Source organism: Vespa velutina, chromosome 19 (genome assembly GCF_912470025.1).
Source record: "Vespa velutina chromosome 19, iVesVel2.1, whole genome shotgun sequence".
NCBI classification, from domain to species: Eukaryota; Metazoa; Arthropoda; class Insecta; order Hymenoptera; family Vespidae; genus Vespa; species Vespa velutina.
Window position 1 is genome coordinate 1,084,798 of NC_062206.1, and position 20,203 is coordinate 1,105,000.

At 33.7% G+C, this 20,203-nt stretch overlaps 3 protein-coding genes across 11 annotated transcripts in view; 1 reads left to right on the forward strand and 2 right to left on the reverse strand.

Moving 5' to 3' along the window:
* Window positions 1–908: 908 nt before the first annotated feature.
* On the forward strand, window positions 909–8,619 carry LOC124955778 (ribosome-releasing factor 2, mitochondrial). Of its 3 annotated transcripts, XM_047510695.1 has the most exons (5): window positions 909–1,254; window positions 1,478–1,654; window positions 1,745–3,516; window positions 5,600–5,746; window positions 5,827–8,619. In XM_047510695.1, exons 2-5 carry the CDS (start codon window positions 1,510–1,512, stop codon window positions 5,986–5,988), a joined length of 2,226 nt encoding a protein of 741 aa, XP_047366651.1. In that variant the 5' UTR covers window positions 909–1,254; window positions 1,478–1,509; the 3' UTR covers window positions 5,989–8,619. The 3 variants fall into 3 exon arrangements, 2 of the variants coding, with proteins under 2 accessions (XP_047366651.1, XP_047366652.1); XR_007102969.1 differs by lacking the exons at window positions 909–1,254; window positions 5,827–8,619 and adding an exon at window positions 3,997–4,115 and having other exon boundaries at window positions 1,271–1,654; window positions 5,600–5,733; XM_047510696.1 differs by lacking the exons at window positions 909–1,254; window positions 5,600–5,746; window positions 5,827–8,619 and adding an exon at window positions 3,997–5,468 and having other exon boundaries at window positions 1,271–1,654.
* On the reverse strand, window positions 1,634–6,470 carry LOC124955779 (ribosomal protein VAR1, mitochondrial-like). Its single transcript, XM_047510698.1, has 3 exons — window positions 4,964–6,470; window positions 4,707–4,856; window positions 1,634–4,612 (listed from the first exon to the last, which is right to left on the reverse strand). The coding sequence occupies exons 1-3, from the start codon at window positions 5,084–5,086 to the stop codon at window positions 3,563–3,565; spliced, it is 1,323 nt and encodes a 440-aa protein (XP_047366654.1). The 5' UTR covers window positions 5,087–6,470; the 3' UTR covers window positions 1,634–3,562.
* LOC124955780 (transcription factor kayak) overlaps window positions 7,805–20,203 on the reverse strand; it is a 46,048-nt gene continuing 33,649 nt past the window's right edge. For 2 of the 7 annotated variants that reach the window (XM_047510701.1, XM_047510699.1), the window contains exons 2-4: window positions 9,523–10,032; window positions 8,424–8,981; window positions 7,805–8,282 (exon numbers count right to left, since the gene is read on the reverse strand). In XM_047510701.1, the coding sequence (XP_047366657.1) occupies window positions 8,256–8,282; window positions 8,424–8,981; window positions 9,523–10,032 (1,095 nt within the window). In that variant the 3' untranslated portion in view covers window positions 7,805–8,255. Of the gene's footprint in view, window positions 8,982–9,522; window positions 10,033–10,356; window positions 10,393–10,891; window positions 10,928–15,419; window positions 15,621–20,203 lie in introns of those variants that run through there. The other 5 variants (XM_047510702.1, XM_047510703.1, XM_047510704.1 and 2 more) reach the window with 5 other exon arrangements.

The following is a 20,203-nucleotide window of genomic DNA, read 5'->3' on the forward strand; positions in this document are numbered from 1 at the left end:
ACAAAATATATTAGAGGGACCGGAAAGTAATGTCGTTTCTTTAAAGCGACATTACTTTCCGGTCCCCCTGCTTATGGACCGGAAAGTAGTGTCGTTTCTTTAAAGCGACATTACTTTCCGGTCTCCCCCTGATTATGGACCGGAAAGTAGTGTCGTTTCTTTAAAGCGACATTACTTTCCGGTCCCCCTGCTTATGGACCGGAAAGTAGTGTCGTTTCTCTAAAGCGACATTACTTTTCGGTCCCCCTGTTTATGGACCGGAAAGTAGTGTCGTTTCTCTAAAGCGACATTACTTTCCGGTCCCCCTACTTATGGACCGGAAAGTAGTGTCGTTTCTCTAAAGCGACATTACTTTCCGGTCCCCCTACTTATGGACCGGAAAGTAATGTCGTTTCTTAAAAGCGACATTACTTTCCGGTCCCCCTACTTATGGACCGGAAAGTAATGTCGTTTCTTTAAAGCGACATTACTTTCCGGTCCCCCTGCTTATGGACCGGAAAGTAGTGTCGTTTCTCTAAAGCGACATTACTTTTCGGTCCCCCTGTTTATGGACCGGAAAGTAGTGTCGTTTCTCTAAAGCGACATTACTTTCCGGTCCCCCTACTTATGGACCGGAAAGTAGTGTCGTTTCTCTAAAGCGACATTACTTTCCGGTCCCTCTGCTTATGGACCGGAAAGTAATGTCGTTTCTTAAAAGCGACATTACTTTCCGGTCCCCCTACTTATGGACCGGAAAGTAGTGTCGTTTCTCTAAAGCGACATTACTTTCCGGTCCCCCTACTTATGGACCGGAAAGTAATGTCGTTTCTTAAAAGCGACATTACTTTCCGGTCCCCCTGCTTATGGACCGGAAAGTAGTGTCGTTCCTTTAAAGCGACATTACTTTCCGGTCCCTCTGCTTATGGACCGGAAAGTAATGTCGTTTCTTAAAAGCGACATTACTTTCCGGTCTCCCCCTGATTATGGACTGGAAAGTAGTGTCGCTTAGTAACGACTTAGTTGCCAAGGCGAAACCGCAACGACTTAGTTGCCAAGGCAAAACCGCAACGACTTAGTTGCCAAGGCGAAACCGCAACGACTTAGTTGCCAAGGCGAAACCGCAACGACTTAGTTGCCAAGGCGAAACCGCAACGACTTAGTTGCCAAGGCGAAACCGCAACGACTTAGTTGCCAAGGCGAATCCGCAACGAATTAGTTGCCAACCTAATAATTATAATATATTTATTATAGGAAATGAATACATGCCATATAAAGGTTCGTTTAACATTCTTTGCGATAGAGAGCATTACGTACGAATGTACATATGTCATATGAACATAACCTATAAAAAACGTAGCAAGGACGTAGAATTAGAAAAAGAAAAAGAAAACGAAGATTTTTAATTTAATAATGATTAATCTTTGATAATTAAACAATCAGAAATTAAATGTTCATGCATATATAGCTACGAAATTACTTACGGTGTTGATTATTATAGGTTAGAATAATTCATAACGTTGAGTTAAAGCAATGTTACAACGTAAACTAATAAAAAAAACATGGTGTGAGCTACGTAAACAATATTTACACAGTACAAAGTGTTTGAATACAAATTCTGAGAAACACGATGTTAAAAAAATACGAAATATTGGAATATTGGCACACATCGATGCCGGTTAATATACTTCTTTTATTTTTTTATTTTTTTTATATTCTATTAAATATAACAAATAAAAACTTATTTGTATGTTATTTTGTTATGTAGGTAAAACGACAACAACCGAACGAATGTTATTTTACTCTGGACTTATTAAAAATATGGGAGAAGTACATCATGGGAATACGGTGACAGATTATATGGAACAAGAACGTCAACGTGGTATAACAATAACTTCTGCAGCCGTAACATTTAATTGGAAAAAGTATCGTTTTAATTTAATTGATACACCAGGACACATTGATTTTACTATGGAAGTGGAACAGGCATTACGTGTTATGGATGGTGTGGTGATTATATTAGATGGATCAGCTGGTGTGGAAGCACAGACATTAACAGTTTACAGACAGGCAGATAAATACGAGATACCCAAAATCATTTATGTTAATAAAATGGATCGCCCGGATGCAGATTTTGAAAAAAGTTTAAAATCCATAGAATTAAAATTAAATACCAATGCATTGCCAATACAATATCCTATAAAAAAGGGAGACGTTTTTGAAGGTATAATAGACATTGTAAGCTTAGAGAAAATAATATTTAATAAGAAGAGTCAAGGATTAGATTTCATAAGAAAAAAATTAACGCAAAACGATGACAATGATTTATGGAATATAGCGAATGAAAAACGTGAAATGTTGCTAGATAAGTTATCAAATTTGGATGACAAATTAGCCGAAGTAATAATAGAAGAAGAATCACTCGATAAAGTAACTGATCAGGCAATATGCGAATCCTTAAGAAAAATTACATTATCAAGAAATGGTGTGCCAGTTCTTATAGGTAGTTCTTATAAAAACATTGGTGTACAACCTTTAATGGATAGTATTGTATTATATTTGCCATTTCCAAATGAATACAGAAATGACTATCGTTGTTTCAACAATAATTTATCCGCGCGTGTTTTTAAAATTGTACATGATAAACAAAGAGGACCTATCACTTTTTTTAGAATTTATACTGGTACTATGAAGAAAGGTGAAAAAATATATAACGTTCAAAAAGAAAAGGTAGAACAAATTAGTCGTTTATATATTGCCTGTGCTGATGACTATAAAGAAATTAATGCAATTAATAATGGTAATATTGCAGCAGTTGCTGGATTACAAACTACTGTTACCGGTGATTTAATAACTAATAGCGCATCAGTAATGAAACATGCCCAAAGAAATCTGAACGAATATAAATCTACTGAATTGGCCGAAAGAAAATTAAATAATATTTTTACATCTGGTACTAATATACCAGATCCTGTCTTCTTTTGTTCTATAGAACCACCTTCTCTATCGAAACAGGTAGCTTTAGAAATTGCATTGCAAGAACTTGGAAGAGAAGATCCTAGCTTAAGAATAAAACAAGACGAAGAGACTGGTCAAACGGTGTTAGCTGGAATGGGAGAATTGCACATTGAAATTATTAAAGAAAGAATTAGAACGGAATATAAAATTGATGCCGATCTAGGTCCTTTGCAAATAGCTTATAAGGAAGCTATAACAGAAATGATCAAAGACACATTCTCTAATGAGTACAAAATAGGCAAAACTTTTCATAGTGTTACCATAACTTTGTCCTTAATACCAAATTACAAGCAAAAAGAAATTTTACAATTTGATCATACGAAAGAATCTGCTTCTAATATCGACGATATACAACCAAAGATGATGGCTGCCATAAAAAAGGGCATAAAACTTGCCCTTAAAAGTGGTCCAAAATTAAATTCTCCAGTTATAGACACCGGAATTAAGCTCCATTGGTTAGAGATAAGAAAGGGTACATCAGATACTATAGTTTCTGCTGCTGTTACACAATGTATCAAACAAGTGAGTATGAATTTTTTGATAATTTTATTGCAAAATCAATGATACTTTAGTCTTTTCTTTTCTTTTGAACATTCTTTTGAACATCAGTGATTTTCATTACATTATTGTTGATTTTTTGTGATATTGGAAATATAAAATTAGAATTGTTCTTATAAGAAATACTTTGAACGTCTGACGTATCGTTTTCTGTTATATCATTAGTTTTTAAATAATGCTTTCCCTCATAAAGATACCTATACGTCCATTTTTCATCCAAGTTATTAGACTTTAAAATATATTTTTGTTGCTGATTATTAAATGTTTCATTATATTCTTTTTGCATGTCTAGAGATATTGGGATATTAGATGTATCTTTGCTTTCTTCTATTAATTTATTCCAATTAGACAATTTAATATCATTCCATTTGTCTTTTTTTTGTGATTTATTAATATGCATCGGTACAACATATGATTTTATTATTATTTGATCTTTGAAATTAGCAACGGATAATGAAGTTGGACGTTGCCTGCTAAAAAATTCATCTATTAAACTATTTGATTTCATTCTTATATTATTTATTAACTTGGAATTAACATCTTTTGGACGGTCATCGGTTTGGGTCTGTACGAATGAATTACTTATTTTGTTATTATAATATAACTCATTAGAATTAGCAATGTTATCCGCATTTAAAAGGTTTTGATATTCTTTGTAATTATTATTACTATTATTGTTATTCTTAAGATTTGTTTTTTTCTGTTTTAAGTTTGTAGTTTGCGTTGCATTCTCTATTCGATATATACCCCATTTTAACATGTATAGATCAAGAAATCCTTGATATAAATCCAATGAAATTTCAGAATCATTATAATGCCTATCTACAAAATATATCCTACGTAATCGACAATTGGCACAGATTTCTAATCTCTGCGTTGCTATATACTGTGACTTAAATGCAATGTCTGTTAATGTTTTCAAATTTAATTCTATTTTATTCCAACCAGATTGAAGTTGAATCTTAGCACGACAAATAACAGGATCTCTGACGTTTCGACTTTTTTCCAGATCACCGGTATAAAATTGAAAATGATGACGTATATTATTCGTATCTATAACCTATAATTATTAATAATTATATCATATATATATATATATATATATATAAAATTGCAATGTATAATTTATACAAAAAAATTATTTTCAAATTAACCTGAATTTGAAAACGACAATCCGCGTCGAAATTTTTTAATATAATAACAAGAACGGGTAATCCAACGTTCAAAAGTTGGGTTATATTAGGTGGACAGGATATTAATGTTTTTGAAATGTTCGATTGTTGAATATCCTGAATTTCTATAACCTGAATGGAAAAAGTATTAAGTAATCTATAAAGATTATTTAAAAAAAAAAAAAAAAAAGAAAATATTTCTACAAAATAATATCAAAATAAATACATCGATAACATACATTGTCGAGTAAATCGCTATCTAAGATCTTACGAATGCATCCTGTCTGCGATTGATGTTTACCCCAATATTCTAATGGTTTTTCATTGATACTGCAAAGAAGAGACAAGTACGCAGCAACCATTGAAGTTTCTTTACCATTTCTTATTTATACGAGTCCAAATAATTTTTAATTAAATAGAACGCGTTCATTAGGCGGAACTATTTGTAAACGACGAGCTTTACACTTAAAAATTTGCAATGTTTCCTTCAGTTGTTTCTTTCCTCATTCGTATTAATCGTAGAATGCATATCTAACGTTAAAAAATGCAATTCTATTTATATTTTGTGTTTATAAAATAATTCATCGATCAATGGATGTAAACTCTCTCTCCCTCTCTCTTCATTGATTTAAAAAAACTCTTTTGTAAAGACACGTCCATAATTGACGTATTATTGTATAGAATCGTAATTTGTAATTTGATTTATAACTTGTATTTATTTTTTCATTATATTCGTGAGATCAATATCAATAGGATTTAATAATTCATTATCATAGTGTCATATTATCGAAGTTCGTGTAAGTAAAAAAAAAAAAAGAAAAATTATGAATCGAACTATATGTTGTTTAAAATTGACATTTTCTTTTCTTTTTTAGCTGATGCAAAAAGGCACGAGTATAATATTGGAACCGATTATGAATTTAGAAATTGTTACTATGAATGATTATTCATCGGCCGTTCTTGCTGATCTTAATCAACGGAGATGTGAAATACAAAATGTTGACATGCGTGGACAAAATAAGGTTAATAACAATATTTATACATAGATATTAATAGATGACGTTAGTCAGTACAAATTAATATTAATGCAATTTTCATGCAGATTATTACTGCTTATGCACCGTTGTCAAATTTGCTTGGATATTCTATGAGTTTAAGAAGTATAACATCTGGTAATTCAACATTTTCGATAGAATTTAGTCATTACAAGGCCATGGAGTCAATTTTTGAACAAGAAATTATTAAAAGTATAACTGGATTTTAAGACCCAATAGGTTAAGTATAATTTTCATCAATTATTTAACTATTATATATTATTAAAATACTGTTCAAGACTATTAATAGTAATAAATGATTAGATATATATATATATATATATATATTATCATTAGTATTTATGAAAGAATAGATAATTTCCAATAAATTTTCATAATTATTATTTTCAATTATTACACAATTTCTCCACTTGGTTATTGGCTTGGTCTAATCAAAATATATTGCAACATTATAAATGGTGCATTACAATCTTCATTTACAATTGTCAATTTCGCAGACCACTACACACGATGTTGGAAAGCACAATTAAAGGTGTTGTTGTTGTTGTTGTTATTAAACTAGAGCAATTTAAAGCGCACCATTAGAAAGAAATCTTTTTGGAACTTACCAGCACCACGAGTAGCAGTCGCATATAAATATATTAATATTGCTTAGGATCATGCAAAAAGGTCATACATAGTAAAATATATGTATATAATATATATATATATGTGTGTATGTATATATGTATATATATATATATATATATATATTATATGTATGGAGGGATTAAATGTTATTTAGTATCGATTGAATTCTCTAACAATCATTGTTGCAAATACAAAATCTAAAAAATACAGAGCGGATGACATGAACAGCAGACTCTCTTTAATGTAATCTTTGTTTTTATCACGTGAAAAAACATTTGTACAATTAGTTATATAGTTCATGCTTGAAAATCAATCCGCTCTGAGAAATAATTATTTTCTCTTAATTCTTTTTCTTACAGGCTAATCTTTTTTTTCTTTCTTACATTCTAAACTTTCGGTCAGTATATAACTATAGTATAAAATCTGTTTGCTCTTGGTTTAATTATCTAATAATATAATAATAATAATATTATTATTATTATTTATAGTAATAATAAAAAAAAAAAAGACAAATATCTTATGCTCTTATTAATTCTAATTTATTTGCATTACTTAAAAAATTTAAATATATATATATATATATGTTTATATATATATGTATATATACTTATTATCACTTGTATGCAGATGCTTTCGTCTATTACACCTGCACACCGGTGCTCGCAATTAAAAGTATGACTTTCTTCTCTGTTTATTATTAACGCCTTCGAATAATGACAATAAGAAACCAACCACGTTTGCCTATCCTTTTATTCGCTTTGGGAAAGGTAGAAAATATATCTTCAAATCGATCGAGTAATTCAATTACAATATGATCGTTAATAATAATAATAATAATCGTAATAATAATAATAATAATAATAATAATAATAATAATAATAATAATAATAATAATAATAATAATAATAATAATAATAATGATGATGAAGTCAAAATCGTTGTACCACTTCGAATCAAATTAAAGCGGAATCAACGTGTCATAAAGATCAAGATCACAAAGCTTTACACCTATATATTTATATTCAAAATACGCTGTTCGATCAATCAATCAATCAATGCACAATTTTAATTAACAATAGAAGGTGATTTGTTTAAACAACCCTCCCGCCCCCTCACCTCCTCTCGACAACTTATTTAATACGTATCCCTACGTACAAAAATACTCCCTTTTATCATTAACGATTTACCCAAAAGGAAAGAAAACAATTTATTTTTCTTTTTATCTATCAAATTACAGGCGCAAGCAACTCCGTAGATCTCTTTTCTTCCTTTGCACAAGAAAAAAATAAAAATAAAAGAACGAACGATCTTCTTCCGCTGCTACTCGACGGACAACAAGAAGAAGGAAACAAAAGGCGTGTTTTTATATATTGGTGGTGGTAATATGTGTGTATGTGTATGTATTTGTGTGTGTGTGTGTGTGTGTGTGTGTGTATTGCACAAACGTACGAGAGAGAAAGATAAATAGCAATACAGCGCAACGCTAGAAGGATTGTTTTCTCCTGTTTTTACTTTATAGAAAGAGAGAGAGAGAGAAAAAAGTAAACAAACCGATCCCAGTCAGAGGAGCCTTGGCGTGGGGACGGTCGAAGAGAAAAATACAACGTAGTATGTAATATTTTTTATTTATGGCAACTCGTGATGTCTGCGACGTAGAAAAACGTCTGAGATAAAAAGGGCAACGCCCCTCTCTCTTTCTCTCTCTCTCTCTCCCCCCACTTCTCTTTCTTTCTCTCTTAATTTCACTCATTCCATTGATGTTTACGATCGTCTTTCTATTTCTCCTCTAGATCTTGAGGTGAATAAATCACACGTACACACAAAGAGTTTCTCTTCGTCATCATCGTCATCCGTCGTCATCGTCATTGTCATCCTAAATAATGAATGGCAAGCGATATATATATATATATATATATATATATATATATATATCAGGCGCGCCATGATTATTTCATTCAGGATCGTCCTCGTTCGATCCATATTCAATGACGTCATCTTGGCGTCACAAGCTTACGAGTTTCGGTGGATTGGCGTCTGGAGAGCTGAGATCTACGGCGGAGAGATTGTTCCTTTGTTGCGTCGAGCAGGATGGTATTAATGGTGTCGAAACTGGCGTCAAGCCTGTACCACCTTCCATCAGGGAATCAAAATTGAATGGTATACCACTGGTTGGTGTTGTTATCGGCATACCGGCTACGTCTAACGACGGTTTCATGAATGACGGTGTCTCGACCGTCTTGAAGGTCAATGTATCCGGTCTTTCCTTAGGCTCGCTAAAGATCGACAATGAGTTTGGTCTGTTGTTATTGTCAAATCCAACTGGCAATGAATTTGGTCTGCTAGGTCTTGCGGAGGTCAAGGTGTTATTGTCGCGCTTCGTAGGCTCGGCGAATTGATCCTCGAGGGGTATTTCTGGCTTTATCACAGGCTTCACGTCAGGCGGCGATGAGGAACGAAGTCGACAGACAGCTCTGTGAGCTTCGAGAATAAACTCGAGCTCGTCTTTGGCCTGCTGCAACTGATGAATTTCATCCTGCAAGCTTTGCTTCTTCTGTTCCAAGCCCTCTGTTTCCTGCGAACACGAGAAACAGGAATGATCCTCGTTTAAATTTTCCTCGTGGTAAGAGAATCTGTCTTATTATTATTATTATTATTATTATTATTATTATTATTATTATTGTTGTTGTTGTTTCTTTCTCTCTCACTTTTATTATTATCTTTCATTTATTTCATCGATCCCTTCCTTTCTCTTCCTTCCTTCCTTCCTTTCATTTATTTTATTTCTTATTGTATTTATGTATATATATATATATATATATTTTTCTTTTTTTTTAAACAATCTCTTCGACTCTTTCGTAATACGATAATAACAGTCACTACTATACGGTATCGCTACGAGGAAGTTGATCATAGCGGTAGGATGATGCTGTTACTATCTAGAATGTAAAAAACAAATATTTATACTGTTCTAATTTCAAGATGAAATTTTTAGACCGAGCCGCGCGAGTCGTATCAGCGTGTTTCGAAGGAAAGGGATCGATGATATACCACCTTCGTGAAAATAATCAATATTACAGAATAATTGTTTTTAATAGAACTTTATTAACGCTTACTTCTAGCAGGGCATTGGTATGATCCATTCTTCGCTTGCGACACCTAGCAGCTGCCATTTTATTTCTCTCTCTTCTTATCTGTCGTCTCCTTTCTTCTTCGGGTGTCATACCAATCGTCCTGGTTGGTCTCCTACCACCCATATTGCGTTTCGTTGCCTGCTGCTGTTGTTGTTGCTGTTGTTGCTGCTGCTGCTGCTGTTGTTGCTGCTGCTGCTGCTGGTGTTGCTGTTGCTGTGGTTGCTGTTGTTCCGGCTGCTGTGATAACGTCTGTTGACTATCGATCAGAGTACTTGCAGGATTGTTGTGATGTGTCGCCAGATTTTGTGTTTGAGCCGGAGTTGGTTGTGAAGGTTCGACCAAAGGTGGTACGAAACCAGCCTCTCGACTATGGGACCCTGTTTCGCTGGTAAGCTCGAGGAAGGTCTGTTCTATACTTCTCAGCGTTGTCGGTGTCAATGTTGGCGTAGTTCTTGTTGGTACACCACTGTGCAAGCCGTCGAGAGATACCAACTGTAAAGAAAAAAATAAAAAAGTTATCCTTCATGTTGGTTAATCATTCTTTTTTTTGGTTTTTCTTTTTTTTCTTTTCTTATCACTTAATATATATACTTTTATATATATGTTATAATGTCGTTTATTATCTTTACATGCTACTTTCTTTCTTTTTTGTTTCCTTTTGAGTTTTTTTCTTTCGTCATAGACAGACACACATATAAAGATAGAAAAAAAGAAGATCCTCCAAAAGTGGATCGGAAATGAAAAAAAGGAGAGAGAGAAAAAAAAGAAAAAAAAAAAGAAAAAAAAAAGAAGAAGAAGAAGAAATCGTGGTCATACGGCAAACAGAGAAATCATCATCCTCGGCGTTAAACTATTATTATCGTTTCTTTCCCACTTCGGTTATTATCAGCCGTGCCTATGATTCAACGAGCGAAGAGACGCACTGATAAAAATAATCGTGATCCAATAGCCGATAAGTTATCGTGCCACGTTAGTAGGATGATAGATCTCACAAAGCGTTATAGGGCTTGTGCGTTATAATATACACCGACACATCGATACCGAAATGTTCGTAGTATCATCGCTAAAATTACTCGACGAATCTCAGAAGCACACCTTATTACTACTAAGAACGAGAGACTCCAGACGAGAGAGACTTCTACGTACAATCTTTCTAATCTCTTCTTTTGGGCCTATCTAATCGCTTTCGTATTCTAAGATCTGTTTCTCTCTTTGTCTCTCTCTCTCTCTCTCTCTCTCTCTCTCTCTCTGCCTTTCTTTCCTTCTTATCCTCTTCCCCCGCTCTTTCTCTTTAACTCTTTATTTCTTTTCTTTTTTTTTTTGCTTAGTATATACACCAAAGTTAACTTACAAGTTTTTTTAGATGGAACATCGTTAATTTTGCAGATATTTCCTCCAATGAAGAAAAATTTACCAAGTGTTACAAGTTTTTCTAATAATATTTAAGATTTTCTTAATGATTTATAATTTATTATAGTTTTAAGAAATGATAAATTTTGCGAAGGGGTAATAAATGTAAAATACACGTAAATCAACAAACATTCCACGAAGGAAGGAACGAACGAACGAACCAACGAACGAAGGAAGGAAGGAACGAACGAACGAACGAACGAACGACAACATCGTAGGCGCTAAGTGTCATCGCTAAAATTACTCGACATATACCTCACTCACTCTCTCTCTCTCTCTCTCTCTCTCTCTCTCTCTCTCTCTCTCTCTCTCTCTCTCTCTCTCTCTATCTATCTATCTATCTTTCTGGCAAATTCAAACTCGTGCCACCCACTATCAGGCGATACTACTATTCAATTAATGATTTACACAAATTTTAGCTCCTTGATATAGAAAAGATTTTTATATAATGCTTCACGATGATAGTTTATAAACGCTTAACTGATAAGATTTCTTTTTTATTTATTTATTTATTTTCCAGAATTACACGTTCAATTTTAATGCGACACCCACACACGTTTTTGAGATATCCATTTTCTCATAATCGTTAGATCGTTAAAAACATTAAGCGCACGCTCGATTATTATTATTATTATTATTATTACTATTACTATTACTATTATTATTATTGCGAGATGATAAGGAAAGATAAATGTTATCAAATTTGATCTCTTTCAGATATTTCAGTTCTCTCACATCTTTAATTTTACAAATGCTTACGATGGCCTTTTTTCTTTTTTCCTTTTTGCTCTTTTCATCTTATTTCTCAGTAATACAACAAAGTAATAAAGAATTTTAATCGTCGAGAATAAAATTAATTTATTAGGATATAAAATAAAAGTAAGAAAAAAGAAAAAACAAAGAACAATAATAAAAAATGGCGTGGTGGGGGAGGAGGGTTGGAGGAAAGAAACAGTAAGTAATCTTTCGAGAAAGTGTAAAGAAGAAAATAAATAATGGCACGGTAGCGCAAATATATAATTGGCGATACTGTTGGACAGAGAGAGAGAGAGAGAGAGAAAGAGAGAGAAAGAGACAGAGAGTGAGATGCATCGTTAAAATAACTCTGAAACGAGTTTCGTGTGAGCACGCGTACGATCACGTACGAAGGATAAAGAGAGAGAGAAAACCTCGAACGTACCGGAAATGACGAGCGTTCCTTTCGCGTTCGCGGTCTCTCCATTTGGACGACAAAAGATTCGAGCACAGTAAAGTATGTTTGCGATATACGAGAGAGAGAGAGAGAGAGAGAGAAAAGTGTATTGATGATAATAATGGTGTGAGTAGACTACATAAGATTATGTGTATTCGATATATCGACAAAGCAAGGGAATCGTTCGATTATCACACCGAGCAATTTAATGCATACACGTATGTATAATGCATACACATATATATATATATTTTTTTTTCATCCTTATAAATGTTTCCAAATTTATTAATTTCGGCCTAATTTTATATATATATATATACATGATAGCTATCTACCTTACCGCCTAAATATAATTTCTATAATTTCGAATTTTCATAATACGTCGATGTGGGGATCATCATTTATGACGATCGAACATAACGTAAATAATACTTAAGAAATAAATTCTCTTTATCGTTTCTTTATCTATAACTTCGTAATATTTTAAAAGGCGTGGCAGCAGTATGTATGTGTGATGTGTGTGTATATGTGTTTGTTGGTTGGTCGTCTTGTCAAAAAAAAAACTTTTATATACATTCGTTTATATTTAAAAAGATAAAAATGATACGATACACAACACATACACATACACACATGCACACATGCACACATGCACACATGCACACATATAAACAAAGAAACAATGCAACGATGCTTGACGGTAGAAATAATTTCGCGGGCGGATGCGTCGACACTTTACTTTATTTCATTTTATTTTATTTCGTTTCATTTCATTTCATTTTATATTTATTCCTTCTCCCTCGCTCATTCTTTCATTCAATTTCTTGTTTTTTTTTTTTCCTTTTTTTCCTTTTTCTTTTATTCTCCTTCCCCTCGTTCGCGTCTTTTTTATACTAAACACACCGTCGTTGGCATGCGAACGAGCCTTCCGTTTAGCGACGCGGGTTATTCGCTCGTTATTCTTCATCCTCCCCCACCCCCGCTCGTTTCTCTTCATGAGGACATGTGATGCAGCACGGAAAGTGCATATGTATATGCGTATGCGTGTCTAAACATATATATAGTGTAATATATGTATAAGAAAAGAACAAATACATATATTCACACGAAAGTGTATATTCAATGCGAATATATATATATATATATATATATATATATATATATATATGCATTTACACAGATGCAGATACATACAAAGAGTTGCAACGAACGCACGCGGTCGGTGATTCTATAAATAAATGCGTTTGCTGTTCTAATCTGCCCTGGGCTCTCTCGCGTTGCAAAGCAGACAAAGGGCGATATCAGCTACCAGAAAATCATTGCGAAACGTGCCCACAAAGAAATAAAGAGAGAGAAAGAGAAAGAGAGAGAGAGAGAGAGAGAGAGAGAGAGAGAGAGAGAGAGAGAGAGAGAGAGATAAATATTTACGACGACGTTCTGAAAGCGTGGAGAAAGAGACTTGCGATTCAATCGGAGAAAGTAAAGAAGGAGAAGGAGAAGGACGAAGAGGAGGAGGAGAAGGAAGGGTAAAAGGTGGAGAAGGAGGAAGGGTAAAAGGAGGAGGAGGAAGGATAGAAGGAGGAGGAGAAAGGGTAGGAAGAGGAGGCAAAAGAGATAAGAACGAAGAAGAAAATGTAATAAACATACAAAAACACGTGGCACATGTACATACATACATACATACATATATATATATATGTATGTATATGCATACATCGTACGGTGCAAGGAGGAAAACTTATTTGAATAAAAAAAAAAAAAAAAAAAAAAAAAAGGAAAAGAAAAGGAAAGAAAAAAAGAGAAAAAATTAGAGTAGAAAAAAAATTGAGGAAAAGACAAGAAAAAAACAGAGGAACTCAAAGAATGAAAAGGGGAAAAAAAAATGGTTAAGATTAGCAATTTTTCAAATTTCTCTAAGCGATTCGCCCATTTCATCGGTACATCTCTTTAAAAGCTTCTTTAAAATATCGCACGTTCTACTTTACGTCAATGAAAGAGGTCGATAGGCGACCTTGCACGGAATTCCGATGAAAAAGTTATTGTTTCTTTCTCTTACCTCTCTCTCTCTCTCTCTATCTCTTTTTCTCACTCTCACTCACTCTCTCTCTCTCTCTCTCTCTCTCTCTCTCTCTCTTTCTCTTTCTCCTTTTTTTACACCTGAAGGAGACTTCGAGCGCTTCGACGAAAAAAAAAAAAAGAAGAAAGAAAGAAAGAAAGAAAGTAAGAGAGGAAAAATAATATGAGACAATAACAACAATAGAGGACAAAAAGAGAAAACTAAAAGTACAATTGAACTATGAATAAGTGTTTTGAATACACCAAACGATTACATGTCACGTGTAATTCCATTAATATATCCGTCGCATTTGTTTTGTTTTTTTGGATGTAAAAAAGAGGATGAGAAGCGAAGAAAAGAAAGAAGAAATCAATAAGAAACCAAATAAAAAAAAGCTTCATGAATCGAAAACGTACTTAAAGAGGGATATGTGTGTATCCGAACGATAATGTTAAAGCATTCGTTTAAAGAGACACATTTCGTTCTATCGATTTAAAACCGAAATTAGAATTTTTTAAATATTAGAAGATACGTGAGCTTAAAAAGAACGACGAGGGCGAAGAGGAGGAGAAGGAGGAGCAGGAGGAAGGATGTTTTTTATATATAAAAAATAAAAAAAAAAAACCGCGTGCGGAATGTGTCAAAATATCGGCGACGATTATATAAAAAAAAAAAAAAAAGAAAAAAAGAAAAGAAAAGGAAAAAGAAAGAAAAAAGAAAAGCAAAGTAAAAAGAAAAAGAAAGAAAGAAAGAATTGATTATTCGCACGATTTTGTAAAAAATTTTGTTTGTTTCACAAAAAGAGTCGGATGATCAAATGGACCAAATGGAACAACATCCAAACGACGTTGCACAATATTGCACAATTGTTTCGCTCATTTCTTCGTTCGTTCGCATCGTTATTCTATATATCTCTCTCTCTCTCTTTCTTTCTCTCTCCCCACCATCTTCCCCCCACTCCACCTCTTTTCTCTATCTCTCTCTTTTTTCTCTCTAGCGCATTTGCTAAATTTTCTCTTTCAAGTTCATATATTAACACACATGTTTCCACACACATACACACATATATATATATATATATGTATATACATATATTATCTTTCGGGGACATTGACACGTTAACATTATATATATATATATATATTTGTTCAGCAGACTTGTCCATATTAGAATTAAGGAAGGAAATACGAAGGAGACTTAATCGTTTATCATGTGGTTTACCTGCTGATAAAGCAGTTCCTGCGCGAGGATATTCGCAATGTCGACTGGATCCATGGCGGTGGCTGCCATAGCTTGTCGTTTTCCTGTCTCGTTAAAATTATTCGTTCAAATGCGTTCGTTTTCTTATAATATATATATATATATATTATATATATATACATATATATATATATAATCGTCTCTCGTCGTCGTCGTCGTCGTCGTCGTCGTCGCCGTCAAAAAATCGAATGGAAAGAGAAAAAAAAAAAAAAAAAAAAAAAAAAGAAAAGGAAAATAATAAAATTGCAAAAGAAAAGAAAAAAGGAAATTTACAAAAGATTACAAAAAATCGGAAGGAAAGAGAAAAGAATTTCGAAAAGGGAAAGAGAAAGAAGAAAAAAATAAAAGAAAAAAAAAATAAATGATTAAGTAGTAAAAAAAAATATAATAATAATAATAATAATTACTATTATTATTATTATTATTATTATTATTATTCTTGATTTTCAGTCGGTCGGATTGGTCGGTCGTTCGTTCGTGAGAAGAGATCTCGTTTTGGACGTCGGTGTGCGCTTCTTTACTCTCTCCCTCTCCCCCTCTTCCTCTTCCTCCTCCACCTTCTACTCCACCTCCTTCTCCTCTTCTTCTCTTGTATATATCTATCTCTCTCTTTATCTTTATCTCTCCTATCGTTCACCCCTCTCAGTCTCTCTCTCTCTCTCTCTCTCTTTCTCTCTATTTCTCTTTCTGTTCCTCTTGTGTCTCTTTATCTATCTATCTCTTTCTCTCTTTCTCTCCTGTTTCTCTTTTCCCCCTCTCTCTCTCTCTCTCTCTCTCTCTGTTTCTTTTTATATCTCCTCCCTCGTGCACGCTTTCTTCTTGCGTCGGTTCGTTCGGGTCTTCTCACTTTCGAAAAAGAGTTCTTTGCAAACCTTGCGTCCTCCACCGACGCCTCTCTTACACTGAGAAGAGCGAGCGAGCGTCTCGACGCCGGCGATCTTCGTGGCCTTACGCGACGCGAGGAAAGCTATCCTAAAAATAACCTTTCGAAGTTCGACCGTGTATATATATATATACACACATGAACACACACATATATATATATACATACACATATGTATATATATACATGCTCTGAGGTCGTACGAGAGGGGATGATAGAAGGAGACAGAGGACAAAGACAGAATTCTTTTCCTTTTTTTTATCTCTCTCTCTCTCTCTCTCTCTCTTTCTCTTTCTTTTTACGAGAAAAACCATCGGCCATTACGGATTATTTTCTTTTCTCGTTCTCAGAAGAAACAGACAAAAAAAAAAAGAAGAAAAAAGATAAAGAACCAACCACGATAGGATTTTTATCGTCACTCTCCAAGAGAGAGAGAGAAAGAAAGGGGAAGGGTGGAGAGAAGGGGAGGACAAAAAGAGAGGAAAGCTTTTGCTCGTGATTAAACTACTTCTTCTCCGAAGTTATCCAAAGTTTTGTCAGTCTCCATCCAACATTCTTGCCCTACCCCATCTCTCAATATCCCTTAACATCATCCCTCTCTTTTTTCCTTTCCTCATTTCTTTTCCTCAATTTCTTTTTTTTTCCTTCCTTTCGTTTGTTTTCCTATCGTTCTCCTTTTTTTTTTTTTCTTATTTAATCTTCCTTCCTTCCTGCCTTATTTCACTATTTTTTTTTTCGTTTCATCAAAGTGATAAAAAGAATTTTTTTCACGATGAGATGTACTTTCACTTTGGGTAAAACGTTTGTAAAGATTTTTTTTTTCTCTTGGGCTATATAATAAAGGGACCATATAACAGTGTCTTGGATTTTACTTGATAGAATCAGTTCAGGACAATGTTCAAATTTTTATAGTTTATCTTATATATATGTACGTATAGAAATAGTCTCTATTTACGATTAGTTCTCTTTTCTCTTATCGTAGAGGGAAACTTTCAAGGATTCTAAAAAGGAAATTGCCTAGAGAGAAAGAGAGAGAGAAAGAGAAAATTTATATATGTGTGTATGTATGTATGTGTGTATACGTCGTCAACAAGAGCACGTAAGTCTCCTGAAGTCGATTTAAAAGGAACGATAAACTCTAAGCGAAAGCGTATCACAAAGTATGTGTTCCCGTAGATAGATAATATGTATAGAATCGAGCTTTCACTTCCATTTGGCCGGAAGTTTTGAAAAGATTATTTTTGAAAAATGATGATAAACTAATGGACAGGACTTACAAAATATCCTTTATCGTAAATTTCTATGAAACATCCGACATAGAATAGTTTTGTCACCAGAGAATAGTTTATACGATACATCGATCGATCGTATAATTGATCCTTCGATCAATTCTATATAATCCGATAGTCGATCAAACGAATTTGTAAACGTTATCCTATCCTATATCCTATATCTATCTATCTCTATTTCATTCTCCCTTGTCTTCATAAAAAAAAAAGAAAAAAAAAAAAAACAAAAATCGCTTCAAGTTGATTATTGAACGTACAAACACATAATAAACACACTTACACGTATATACGTACATTATGTACGTATGAATGTGTATATATGAATATGTATGTAGTTTCTAATCGATCGTTTCGTGTTTTTCCGTGAAAATTTAACAAACAAATCGATGTTTTAAGAGACGTGAAACGTTTAAAGAGACAGAGAGAAAGAGAGAGAGAGAGAGAGAGTCATCGTTTAAACTCGTAAATTAAAAGAAGACAACGAACGACGACATAGAATTCTCCAATTGCTCAGCATGACCCCGTCGAAGGAGATTTAATTAGTTCGCGGTTTCTAAGTTTAACACACCTGTGAAGTGGCGTTGCACACATCTTCGTCTCTGTCTATTTCTCTCTCTCTCTCTCTCTCTCTCTCTCTCTCTCTCTCTCTCTCTCTCTCTCTCTCTCTCTCTCTCTCTTAGTAGATCCCAGTTTTATGCGATCGTAGATTTTGGATAGTCGCCAATATACGTTTCTCTTTCGGCTAAAGATCTCCCTCTCTATCTTTTTCTATCTTATTTTCACTCTGTTCAAGCATAAAAATCACTTTTCCATCTTCTATAATTAAATTAATATAATATTCATTGTATATATAAAAAGAATATTTACTATCGTTCGAATACTTCGTTCATTATATTATTTATTTCATCTCTTTTTTGTGTCATTTCGAAATGGGCTAATAAATCGTTATTATCCTTCCTTAATTTTTATTATTATTAATTATAACGAGTATTATTTGAAAAAATTGCGATAATTTATTCTTTTTTCTCTTTTTGTCTCTTTTTTACAAAATTTCTATCGAGTGCTGCCTCGAATACGTTTATATATTCTATATATGTGTGTGTGTATGTGTGAGTATGTACGTGTAAAATTGTTTGAATCGAGATCGCAAAGAGGAAAGAGGAAAAAGTGAGTGAGAAAGAAAGAGAGAGAAGAGAGAAGAGAGAGAGAGAGAAAGAGAGAGAAATAGCTAGTCGTTATACACGTTGAACAGATTTAATTTTATCGTTTGTCCCACATAGTAGAGAGGCCAATGAGAGAGAGAGAGAGAGAGAGAGAGAGAGAGAGAGAGAAACTCGAAAGAGAGAGATAGATAAAACTTTTCATCGTTATCCGAAAATATTTTCAAGGAATTTTTTCTTTTTCTTTTTTTTTTTTTCTTTTGTTACATTTCATATGCGAGACTGAACTATTCGGACGAAAAATACGAGAGGTATGTCTATTTTTTTTTTTCTTTTTCTTTTTTTTCTTTTTTTTTTTTTGTAAGTCGTTCTTCCAATACCTCCAGTATAGTTGGCACTGTTATCTCGAGCAATCGATTGTTGTGTAATCTGGACGAGAAGACAAACAACATGTCATGGACCTGGACATTTTTTCCTTTCTCTTATTTTGAACCCATTTCTTTTTCTTATCTTGAGGAATTCGTCAAAGATAAGGGAAAGGGAGAGAAAGAGTGAGAAAGGTAGATCGTAGAAAGTATTTGAGGTATTTGAAACGTTCGAAATATTTCGTTGCACGTATTAAAAGATCGGAGAAGAGAGGAAAACGCTGAAAATTTTCAAGTTTATTATTGTTACATGATAAACAACAAGATAGATAGATAGATAGATAGATAGATAGATAGATAGATAGATAGATAGATAAAGATAGAGATAGAGAGAGAGAGAGAGAAAAGGAAAAATATCGTAACATCGTAAATTTTTTTTGTACTTTTCCTTCTTTTTCTTTCTATTCCTCCATCATTTTTGTTGTTCGTTTCTCGATAAAAGAGAAAAAAGAGAGAGAGAGAGACAGAGAGAGAGAGAGAGAGAGAGAGAGAGAGAGAGAGAGAGAGATCAATTAGTTTGAAATACTCCGCAGAAACCTGCTATGTAGTAAGTTTTTACGTCACTCGGAAACGGGAGTCTGGCCTCTCAGTAGGCGAACACGAGATGGACATTTAAACCCCCCCCCCCCCTATCCAGCTTATCTCGGGCTTGATATGCAAACATGTGCCAGCCGGATTACAATAAACAATTCCTCGTGTTTTACCAGCCGTATAGAAGCTGTATAGTGGAATTCTCAAAACATCAAACACATGACTAGAAACTCAGAAAGAGAGAGAGAGATAGAGAGAGATATCTCTGGTCGTTGGATTACGCGAGAATATATTAGATTGCCTTTGGCTTTCGGGATATCTTTATTACGAAATTACGTAAGAAATAGAGAGAAGAGGAGAAAAAAGAAAATGAAGAAGAAGGAGAAAAAAGAGAGAGAGAGAGAGAGAGAGAGAGAGAGAGAAGGAAAAAAGATATACGGCAAAAATATATATCCGG